The sequence below is a fragment of the Molothrus aeneus genome, chromosome 1 (assembly GCF_037042795.1).
Source record: "Molothrus aeneus isolate 106 chromosome 1, BPBGC_Maene_1.0, whole genome shotgun sequence".
Classification (NCBI taxonomy): Eukaryota; Metazoa; Chordata; class Aves; order Passeriformes; family Icteridae; genus Molothrus; species Molothrus aeneus.
In genome coordinates, this window is record NC_089646.1 from 2569703 (window position 1) to 2581856 (window position 12154).

Below are 12154 nucleotides of genomic sequence, written 5' to 3' on the forward strand. Positions count from 1 at the left end.
AAACATGGGTGTTGCAGAAATATTCACTGAAAAATACTTTTGCTAAGATTTTTCTCCTGAGAAGCTGAGAGAGCTCAGAAATTGAATGTAAACAATAATTATCTGCTGCTATGGAATGCAACAGGTGCATCTTTGATTGGTCTCATGTGAATTGTTTTTAATTAATGGCCAATCACAGTCTAGCTGTGTCAGGACTGTGGTCAATCACAAGATTTTATTATCGTTATTTCCTTTCTTTTCTAGCCTTCTGTTGAAATCCTTTCTTCTATTCTTTTAGTATAGTTTTAGTATATAATTTTCTTTTAATATAGTATATATCATAAAATAATAAATCAGCCTTCTGAAACACAGAGCCAAGATTCTCATCTTTTCCTCTTCCCTTGTCCTGAAGATGAGGGAAACATCATCACACGTGGGGGTTCCAGGTGACAAACACCCTGATACCAGGGGACTGCAGTGATTTTTTTGGTTTTGGGTGCAGCCTCTGCCCTGCTCTCTGCTGACACTTTTCTCTCTCTCCCTGCAGGAAGGAAGCCAGGATGGATTACAGCTCGCTCAGCGGGGTCCCGCGCTTCCTGACCCGGCCCAAGGCGTTCATGGTGTCTGTAGGGAAGGACGCCACCCTGAGCTGCCAGATCGTTGGAAACCCCATCCCAGTGGTGAGCTGGGAAAAGGATAAACTCCCAGTGCAGTCTGGGGGAAGGTTTAAAACCACAGAGGATGGGGATTTGTACCGGCTAACCATCTACGACCTGAGCCTGGAGGACAGTGGCCAGTACATCTGCCGGGCCAAGAACACCATCGGGGAGGCTTTTGCTGCTGTCAGCATCAAGGTGGGAGAGGAGACCACGGTCACAGAGTCAGCTCCTTACTTCATCCAGAAACCTTCCAACATCAAAGTCACCCTGGGAGAAGACGTCATGTTCAAATGCAAAGTCCAGGGCAGCCCTCCCCTCTCAGTGAACTGGGAGAAGGATGGGAGATACTTGAGGAACAAAGCAGATGCTGGGCGCTTCCAGATCGAGTCTGCTGGCGAGTCCAACGCTCTCACCATCCAGTGTGCCCAGCTGGGGGACAGTGGCACCTACACGTGCCGGGCAGAGAACCTCATCGGCTCCGCCAGCGCCTCGGCCGCGCTGGTGGTGGAAACGCGCGGCTCCTCCAACCCCGACGGCAGCGGCAAGACGGCCTCCTTGCTGTCCCACCTGCAGAAGAGGCGGGAGGAGATCAGGAAGATGGACATCTCCCACGGCACTCTGGACCCTTCCTCTGCCTACTCGGCGGTGGAGGGGCTGTCCAGCCTGGGCTACGGCCTGTCCCGGGACTACGAGCGGGCGGCGGGGCTGGCCAAGGGCGCGCGCAACGCCGCGCTCGGGGCGCTGACGCGCACCTGCAGCGTCACCGAGGGCAAGCACGCCAAGCTCAGCTGCTACGTGACAGGAGAGCCCAAGCCCGTGATTGTGTGGAAGAAGGACAACGAGGTCATCGTGGAAGGCCGGAGGCATGTTATCTATGAGGATGACCAGGAGAACTTTGTGCTGAAGATCCTCTTCTGCAAGCAGACAGACAACGGGCTGTACACCTGCACGGCCTCCAACCTGGCGGGGCAGACCTACAGCTCTGTGCTGGTCACTGTCAAAGGTAGGTGGATGTGGTTCTCAGCAGGGTGGATGTGCCTGCAAGGACACACCCTTGAAATAGGGTGGGGTGGGTGGTTTGGTTTGAACAAAACGTCTGCCTCCAAACTGCTGCAGGGGAGGGTGTTAGATGTGTCACACTTTTGTTGTCATTCTGAAGAACTTGGACTGACCTTCACAGGTGTGGAGTGACCCTCTGAAGGCAAGTTCTTCACCACTGACTATGGCAAACAATGGCATCCTGGACCTTGGAGGTTCTCTAGGAGCATTCAAGGAGCACAGACAATCCAGCAACCCAAGCTGGGAAAGGCTGAATAAAGCTCTCCTGGTAGAAAGGGCTTGTGCACTTGAATAGATGACCTGGGGACAGAGTCCCATTGCTGGTGGTTCTTAGGAAGGGCAGTAAAGAGGTGCCTGCAAGGGTGGGTGAAGCAGAACCCGAGGGTGTGATGCCTCAGGTTTGAGCTTTTATATTTTTCAGATTCTGTGCTGCTTTAGTGTGTGGGTCTGGGGTTCACATCAGGGCATGGTGAGGTCTGTGCACAGAGCAGGGAGACAAAACAATTCCTGCTCCAGCTGGGCACCAAGGACAAATGATCCAAATCTCAGCCCCAAGAGCACAAACACCGTGGGCTGGAGAGAGAAAAACAAGAAAGATGGGACTGCCTGGGCTAAAGCTGGAATTGGACAATTCACTCCAATATGTAAATGGAGCAGAACTGATCGAAGTGAGAGACCCTGTGAGCGCTCATGCATTCTGGGACCATTTTAAGTTCCTGGGGTACAGCCCTGGCTGGGCTCTTGTGCTGCCCAAGGTGGATCTATTGAAGCCTCCTAATAATCCCTGCTTTATTCTTTAGCTCTGTCCAGCCTCTGTTCTAGGTCAGGCCTCACAAGGCAGCAGCTGGTTGTGGGGCAGCTGGGGTGCACCAGATCCCCAAGGCTCCTGTCAGTCCTGCTTTCACAGTGATGTAAGAGATCCTTTTCCATGCTCTGGGTCAGTGACTGCCAATGCCCTGTCTCACCCTCCAGGCTTTAATCACATCTGGGTATGTATTCACCATAGGGTTTACTCAGACGTGCCATTTGTAGTAGTAGTGGAAACCCCTCCCTACAAGATGAGCATGTCAGGCTGCCTCAGATCCCCTGGGGGACCTACTCCAACTCTAATTACAGTCCAGCTCAGTTTTCCTGAACAGTGACCCACCAGCAGCCTGGTTCTTGCCAGGCTCTTCAGCCTTTTCCCAGCTTGGGTTGCTGGATAGTTTGTGCTCCTTGAATCCTAGAAAACCTCCCAGGTCCAGGATGCCATTGTTTGCCACAGTCAGAGGTGAAGAACTTGCCTTCAGAGAGTCACTCAACACTTGTGAAGGTCAGTCCAAGTTCTTCAGAATGGCAACCAAAGCGTGACACATAGTTTTTACAGAATCCCAGAATGGTTTGGATTGGAAGAGATCTTAAAAATCATCTCATTCCAACCTCCTGCCAGGGGCAGGGACACCTTCCACTAAACCAGGTTGCTCCAAGCCCCATCCAACCTGGTCTTGAACAATCCAGGAAGTTCTAAATTTTCCAGCTGCTCGCCCATTTGGCATGGGGACAGCAGGCAGTTTGGAATCCAGGTAGCACCTGTAAATGAGCTGTCAGAGACAAAAGATTTTGCCACTCCAGTGGTAAAAGGGATGATTTTTCACTGGCAGCAAAATAAATTAGAAACACAATTAAGTAGGAATTAGCTGTGCTCCACAATCATCTTTAAGCCTCTCAGGTGTTACCTGATTTTCTGTTTTCCCTTTTTTGGAAAGTGGCTCAGTCCCTGTGCCCATCAGGGACACCTGATCCGTGGAACTCACTGACCCTTGTCCCACCCCTTGATGTCCCTCGGAGGTGCTGAGTGGCGTGGGGAAGGGCATTTGTCCTGTTTCATAAAGCTGTGATTACCTCCTGAGCTGGGACTCAGAGCTAGAGATCAATCCTGGCCCTCACCCTGGTGGGGGATCACTTTGAGGATGGATCAAACTCATTTCCCTGCACAACACCTTGCAAAACCAATCCCCCCCTGCTCTGTCTGTGCTTATCTTACTGCTCTCATGGCTGCAACCTGTTCCAAAGGAGGTGAGGAAAGCAAGGGGAGCAGCCAGTCTGGGAGTAAGCACCACGGGAAAGGGTTATTGATCCCTGTCCATTGTCCAGAGCTGCCTGTGAGTCAGGAGGCTGAAGTGGAAATGTTTATGGATTGTTTATTTTTTATGCTGTACCACGTTTGGCTCCCTGTCCAGGCCAAGGCTGCCATGGAAAATCTACGTGTGTTGGTTATAATTAGGCCCTGATAAATGACTCTCCTTTGGAAAGTGGCTCAGTCCCTGAAGTTCTTCTCAGCCCTACCAAGACAGGTCAGAATGATGCAGCAGATGAAAAAAAGCTTTTAAACTGTTGAGCTTTTAATTCTGTTGTTTGTCTCATTGGTGATGCCATTGGTTCATCTGCTGTCAGGCTTAGGGAGGGAGATGATCTTGCCATGCAAACTTCTCTTTGCTCAGCCGTGTAGGAGAGGGTGAATTCTCCAAGCGGCCACCCCTAGAATCATAGGATCAGAATGGTTTGGGCTGGGAGGGACCTCAAAGGACATCTGGTTCCAACCTCCTGCTATGGGCAGGGATGCACTCATTAGACCAGGTTGCTCAGGGCCCTGTTTAAACTGGCCTTGAACACTTCCAGGGATGGGACATCCATAGAAAGCCTCCTATATTCTGTCAATCTATATCCTAGGGACCTAAGGACACAGAAATCCAACATTTGTGAACTCTTTGTTGCGCCTCTGCCTTAAAGATCACTGAGCTGGAAAAAAAAAAAAGGGATTTTTTTGAGCTGTTCCTAAATGAGATTTGGTGAATCAGACTTAAACAAAGAAAGGCTACAGGGCAAAGAATCACTCTCCTAAATAAGGAAAACTGGAGCTTGATTAGATTCAGAAATGTGTCTGGAACAGAGATAAAATCACAATCCGTACACTGAGATGTGAGCTGTAAAAGGAATTGGGGGAATTGTGCCCAAGAATAAACCTTTAACAAATCAAGGAGTGAGGAGGATGGGAGGAACATAAATAACCAGCTTGGCTTTGCTGAAGGCTTTGGAGATTTCCCTGGGCCATGTGTAAAGTTGGTGAGAACAGAATTCAGGTCTCCACCCTGGGCCAAGCCGTGTTCACTGGAGTCCCTGAATAAAGTAACCAGATACTGGATGAGAAGGTTAAAGGTTGCAAGCCAAGCAGGATGGAGATGGGAAAAACACCCTGCTGCTGAGGCCACCTCATTCTCCCTCTGATCAGATGGGATTTTGGATGGTCACTGTCATGGCAGTCACATTGGAGATCTGAAAGAGAATTGCAACTTGAGAAATGAGGAGGTAGAAAGGAAATTGGGAAAGCACAGTAACTAGGAAGATCAAAGGCTGAATATGGTGGAAGCTTTTCAATCCACATTTAGCCAGCTCTTACTGGGAGGATTTTCCATATTCTTACCTTTCCTGAATTATTTTCATTGACCAGAGGGAAAACTTGCCTCTGGATGTGAGAATTTGAGGAATAAGAAAGAAATGTAGGCAAGTGAAAAACTGAGGTCCAGAGGGCAGATGGGCCTTGATAAGGTGAAGAAAACACTGGGCATCTTTGCAGGCTGCACCTATTCTTAGCAAAATATGTGTTAGCAGGATTTGCCTTTTAAAAATAACATCCTCTCATTGCCAGTTTGCTTGCTGGGGACCAAGCAAAAAAGCCTATGATAGACTGGAGAAATATCTCCTCAGGATAGGCAGCAAAATGAATCTCTGATCCAAATTCTTGCAGTTTCCTGCTAATTCAATGAGCTGCTCTTGCTCTGTGCTCCCTCAGTGTTTTGCTCTGCTGTGGCTCTCACATTTTCCCCAGTGGGCAGGTTTTGGCAGCTCTCTTATTTTCTGTTTTATTTGCACCTCTCTGACCTGGGTGTGCTGCCGGTTATGGGCCAGATGGTTTGGGATGCCTGCTCTCAGGAGACCTGTGGTCCTTCTGCAGTCCCCTGACCCAAATCTAGCCCCTCTGCCTGACCAGGCACATCCTAGACCTTGTAAAGAGCATGGAGGGATGCTCAGGAGGAGGAGGAGGAGGCTGGTGGGTTTTGGAACCACTCTAATATCTCCAAAAGCCCTGGGCTGGGTTCATCCCAGGCTTCAGTTCGGTTTATCAGCTGCTGTTGCTCCGAAGCTCCATTCAGAGGGAGATAAGATGTGTGTGCAGGACGAAAGCAGAGTTGTTTTCAGAGGATATCTGTGACCCCAAGCTGCCAAAGATAGCCTTGCACTGCCTTTCCCTGGCTGGGAGAGCAGTGCTGTTCCTGCAGCACGCTCCTAAGAGTCAACCAACCCTGCGGTGCATGAACATTTAAGAGCTTTTTCCTGGAACAGCTTTTTTTTTTTTTTTTTTTTTTTTTTTTTTTTTTTTTTACTTTAGGTACTGCTTAGTGACTGTAAAGGGGGAGGGGTTAATGATATGGCCAGCTACTCCAAGTATGGGAATACACTTGTGTGCCTCTCAGGTGCAGCTTGTGTTTCTTTTTGGCCCCTGTGCAGCTCTGAGTGTTCCCAGTGGCAGCTCCAGCCTCCCTCCTGCCAGAGGGCTGCATCCCTCTGATCAAAGCTTGCTTGGCCTCACAGAATCCCAGAATGGTTTGGGTTGGAAGAGACCTTAATCCTCATCTCCTTCCAACCCCTGCAATGAACCCCTTCCACTGTCCCAGGTTGCTCCAAGCCCTGTCCAGCCTGGCCTTGGACATTTGCAGGGATCCAGGGGCAGCCACAGCTGCTCTGGGCACCCTGTGACAGGGCCTGCCCACCCTCAGAATAAAGAATTTCATCATAATATCTTATTTGAGCCTAAAAAAAAAAATCAGGAAAAAAAGAAAAAAAGGCTAATCACCATCTGGAGTGTGGGCAGAGCAGATCTGTGACTGTGTTCACAGGGGGCTTATGATGAGGGAAGAGACAAGGATATGACTCCATGTTTCAGAAGGCTGATTTATTATTTTATGATATATATTACATTAAAACTATACTAAAAGAAGAGAAGAAAGGATTTCATCAGAAGGCTGGCTAAGAATAGAAAAAGAAAGAATGATAACAAAAGCTTCCGTCTCAGACAGAGTCCAAGCCAGCTGGGCTGTGATTGGCCATTAATTAGAAACAACCACATGAGCCCAATCCCAGATGCACCTGTTGCATTCCACAGCAGCAGATAATCAATGTTTACATTTTGTTCCTGAGGCCTCTCAGCTTCTGAGGAGAAAAAATCCTAAGGAAAGGATTTTTCATAAAAGATGTGTGTAACACGCATCTGTGTAACCATAGCTGAAGGCTTTTCAAGGCAAGACTTTGACTTGCCTTAAACTGAGGTGTATTTGGGCATAACATTAAAAAAAATAAAATTTCCAAGTTGACATGGTTAATGTCACCTTCCTGTTCCTGGATATATTGTATGGACTCCCAGTCCAGTTTTACCCTCAGGATAACAAAGGTAGTCCATGGCATTGCTCCCTCCAGGTGTCCTGTCAAGCCTTTAGAGTCTGGTATCTTATTTAAACAGAAAGAGGGAAGCTTTATATCAGATATTAGGAAGAAATTCTTCACTGTGAGGGTGGTGAGGTGGGATGGAGTCACAAAAACCAGCTGGGAGCTGGCACAGCTGTTACTGGGAGATGAAGGTACATATCCAGGCATGATCCCTCACAAAGCATGAGCAGTGTTTCAGCACTGGCTAATCCAGTGTGTGACATGACTGTGGCACCAGTCCCGTGGCCCTGACCACCAGCTGTGCTCTTCAGTCCAGCTCCCCTTTCCCCACTTTTGGGCTGGGGTATCAGGGTGATGTCACAGCGCAGCTGTCGCTGGAATTTGTCATTGTTCAGCTCATAAAATGACTTCCCTCACTGTCATGCAGCTGCTTGGTGGGTTTGATCTATGCTTGGGTTGGGCCCTCAGCCAGAGCACTGCAGCCTCACTGCTGGAGGAGGGCTCAGGCTGTTGGGAGACTGGGGCTCAGTCTCTATTTCTTTTATTTTTGTGGGCAAAAGCTGATACAGAGCCTTTGGGGCTGGTGGGGAGAACAGAGAACTCCTTTTGTGCACATCTGATTGTGCACAGCCACCTCACAGCTCTCTGTGCCCCTTCAGATCACTTCTACTGTAAGGCCCTTAAAACATTGGTTCTTTCACCAGCTCAGCTGCTCACTCCCACCTGGAATTCCTGCCCTGTGCTGTGTCCCATGCCCAGCTTGTCCTTAAACTGTCGCAGACACGTTTTATGAAAAATCCTTTCCCTAGGATTTTTCCTCCTGAGAAGCTGAGAGGCCTCAGGAACAAAATGTAAGCGATGGTTATCTGCTGCTGTGGAATGCAACAGGTGCATCTGGGATTGGGCTCATGTGGTTGTTTCTAATTAATGGCCAATCACAGCCCAGCTGGCTCAGACCCTCTGTCCCAGACACAAGCCTTTGTTATCATTCTTTCTTTTTCTATTCTTAGCCAGCCTTCTGATGAAATGCTTTCCTCTATTCTTTCAGTACAGTTTTAATGTAATATATATAATAAAATAATAAATCAGCCTTCTGAAACATGGAGTCAGATCCTCATCTCTTCCCCCCTCCTAAGATCCCTGTGAACACGGTTATAATTAATCCAATTCTGGAAGGATTCTTTTTAAGGCCTTTTACTCCAACCTGGCCTTGACCTCTTCCAGGGATGGGGCAGCCACAGCTCTGTTACTATGATATTTTATGAAAAATCTCTCGGCTAAGATTTTTTTTCTCTTAAAAAGCTGAGAAGCTTCAACTTCTTTATGTTTTGCTGCTTTAAAATATAATTTAGAAAATTGTTTACTCAACATGTAAATTGATTTAATTTAATGTCTAATCACAGCCAGCTGTGTCAGACTCTCTGTGTCTGTCACCAGATTTATCATCATTCTTGTCTAACCTTCTAATGTCTCCTTTCTCTTTCTTTAGTATAATTTCATATAATATAATTTCATATAATATAGTATAGTTTCATATTATATAATTTCATGTAGTATAGTATAATTTCATACAGTATAATTTTGTATAGTATAATTTCATATAGTATAGTCTAATATAATTTCATATAGTATAACACACCACACCTATCATATAATATCATATCATATAATTACATATAATATGGTATAATATATTATAATATGGTATAATATAATAATCAGCCTTCTAAAAACTTAGAGTCAATTCTCATCTCTCACTTCATCCTCAAACCCACAACACCACAACACAGCTCCTCTGGACAATGTGTGTTAGGGCCTCACCACCCTCACAGAGAAGAATTTCTTCCAAAATTCCCATCTAAACCTGTTCTCATCTCTCATTCTCCTTCCTCTTTTTTACCCTCTTAAGAACCCACCATACCCTTCAAGGCAAAGCTGAAGGACCTCGAGGTGAGGGAGAAGGAATCTGCCACGTTCCAGTGCGAAGTGCCCGTGGCTGGGACAGAGACAGCTTGGTTCAAGGAGGAGACCAAGCTGCAGCAGAGCAAGAAGTACAACATCGAGGAGGAGGGCACCTACCGCCGCCTCACCGTGCAGAACGTCACCACGGATGATGATGCTGTTTACATCTGTGAGATGAAGGAAGGGAGCAGGACCATTGCAGAGCTCTCTGTCCAAGGTAAGTGCAATAGGAGCCTCCTCAAGCCGAGTCTCATAAGCTCTTGGAGGTTTGTTTCACACCCAAGATAGCTCAGGTACTGTAGAAGGCATAAAATCAGCAGGATGGCTTCTGTGATAGCGTTGGAAACAAAAAGGTTTTAATAAAAGGCAAAATAACAAAGCTCTTTACAGAGAAAAGCCCAGCCAGGTTCAAGAGTTACTTGCCCCTGGTGAAACACCTCAGAAAAGCCATTAGTTTCTTTGTTCTCTTCTTCTTGTAGTAAATTGCTCAGCTACCTTAGAAGGCATAAAATCAGCAGGATGTCTTCTGTGGTAGTGTTGGAAACAAAAAGCTTTTAATAAAAAGCAAAATAACAAAACTCTTCACAGAAAAACCCAGCTAGGTGCAAGAGTTCCTTGCCCCTGGTACAACACCTCACAAAAGTGATTAGTTTCTTTGTTCTCTTCTTTTTCTAGTAAATTGCCCAGGCAGGACCTTTTTGGCTTCTGTCCAATTAGCTATCCTGAAGTTTGAGGTGAAATCCCCCAGGCCCTATGAGATGTCTTTTTACCTAACTGAGGAGAGAAACTTCTGGGCTTCTTTCCTTTTTAAGGGGACAAAGGACACTTTTGTCACTCTGTCAAAGAGGGGAGGGGGGAGGGCACATTACTACAGGTAAGAACAGCTCTTGGTATTTCAGATTGGTCAAAAGCGTGGGATTCACACGTGAGGCTCTGGGTTTGACCTTGTGAGCAGGGTTTGCCATGCCCGTGTGGGCACCGAAGAGGAGCAGAGTCCCTTGGGGTGTGAAGATGTGGTCAGTGGTCCTTAGGGCTCCTGGCAGGGTGTCTCTGGACACAGGGCCACGCAGCAGGGACGGCTGTGTTGAACAAAATGTCACACAGTGGGAACCCGTGCTGAAAGAAGCTCCCTCCAGCTGTGGCCTGGCCCTGTAGACTTCTCTTTGATGCCTTGGAGTGGCTTCCTGAAACAGAGTCTAGGCAAGATTAAGAGAATAAAAGTGGGTATTTATTAAAGGCCTTCAGTAGGTTCACCTTGGGCAGTCAGAAACCTCTGAGAGGGGCTACACCCAGGATGGATGATGGCTGTGAGTTTTTCACACAGCTACAAGCTTGGTCCATTTACATTCCAGGGGTTAATCCTCCAATTACAGCTTCAGGTAATGAAGTAATTTACTCCAAGTTTTCTCTCTGCAGCTCCCAGAATGACCAGGTTGGAAGAGACCTTCAAGGTTGAGTCCAACCCAGCCCCAACAGCTCAACTCAACCCTGGCACCCAGTGCCACATCCAGCTTTGTTAAACACACCCAGGGATGGGGACTCCACCACCTCCCCGGGCAGCCATTCCAGAACTTTATCACTCTTTCTGTAAAAACCTTTTCTTGCTATCCAACCTGTATTTCCCTTGACACAGCTTAAGAGGAATTCACTGCTTACATCTCTCAGGGCCTGAGACAGTCAGGTGTCCCTGAGTTTCAGGCCTAGAGAGGAATTGTTTTGTCTGAATAAAACAGGAGAAAAGGAGCTGACAGGCTATGGAGTTTTAGAGTTATACCCTAAAGCAGTACAGGATCTGAAAAATATAAAAGCTAAATCCTAAGGCATCACCTTAACATGACCCCAAGCATCAGATGTGTCCCCTGGCACTGTCACACCCATCTTGTCCAGTGAACAGAATGGTGACTCTTGTCCAGGAGTGGTGCTGACCACAGTGGAAAGGGGGCTTAGCAGCTGTGGTTTGTGGCCAGATGTGTGGTGCAGGCTGCAGTCAACACCAGCATGGTTTAGATTGGAAAACACAGCTCCAGATCCCTGGTAGCTGGAGCTGCTCTCTGGAGTTTAGGAAGGGGACAAGGAAAGTCTTGGGACTCTAGCTGGTCAGAGTGACCCTGAGATGTGTTAGAAAGTCTCTTTTCCCAGCCCAGTGCACAAAGGAGTCAGAGCTCTTCAGTTTTCTGTCTCAAGGTTGTTTATTGTTCCTTATCTATAAAATTCTTTCTCCTGGCCTGCTGAGGTCTCCTCAGCAGGACACACAGAGGCACTCTGCCTGCCCCAGGGCTGTGTTATCTTTTTATACTAAAAACATGTACAGTATTTACAATTAACTTTCCAATACCTATCACCTATGTTAGACAGTGAGCTTCTACTCTAAACCAATCTAAAAGTGCCAACATCACCCAGAAGATGAAGGCCAAGAAGAAGAAGAAAGGCTGGACACACCCAGATTCCTTCATCTTGCCCCCTGAACCCCCATTCTAAAACCCCCAAAAATCTAATTTTCACCCTGTGATAAATTCACTATCATTCTACTTAAACTGTTGTGGCTTGTAGATCTTCATCTAAGGTTGGTAATTTGCTCCATGGGTCATAATCAAAACCACAGGGGTCTTGGACTCTGTGCCAGGGTCTCTGAGTCCCCTGGCAGGGGCCCTGGCACTCCAGGACAGCCAGAGGGATATCCTGGGTTCTACCAGGGAAGGACAAAGCATGGCCATGTCCAGGTCTCCTGAGTCTGGTGGTTCAGGCTGGAGTGGGAGTTGGTGTAGGTGGGTATGGTGTGGGTGTCTCTCAGTGAGTAGATACAAACCCCAGAGCTGCAGGCAGTGGAGGCTGCCACAGCTACAGGATTCATCTTGTCCTGACTCGTTTGAGGCCTGAGTATACTCCCAGTGTAACCAGAAGGAGTTCCTCATATATACATTGCTGCATGAAAGCTGGGTGATGTGCATCCTTGTGCCAATTCCTTTTTGTACCACCAGTAAAAAGCTGAGAGCGCACAGAGGTGGATGCAGAAG

General features: G+C 47.4%; 1 protein-coding gene across 1 annotated transcript in view; it reads left to right on the top strand.

Moving 5' to 3' along the window:
• The first annotated feature begins 539 nt into the window (after positions 1-539).
• The window catches only part of OBSCN (obscurin, cytoskeletal calmodulin and titin-interacting RhoGEF), a 177510-nt gene continuing 165895 nt past the window's right edge, over positions 540-12154 (top strand). Inside the window, exons 1-2 of the mRNA XM_066554246.1 lie at positions 540-1641; positions 9088-9357. Coding sequence (XP_066410343.1) covers positions 540-1641; positions 9088-9357 — 1372 coding nt within the window. The remainder of the gene's footprint in view (positions 1642-9087; positions 9358-12154) is intronic.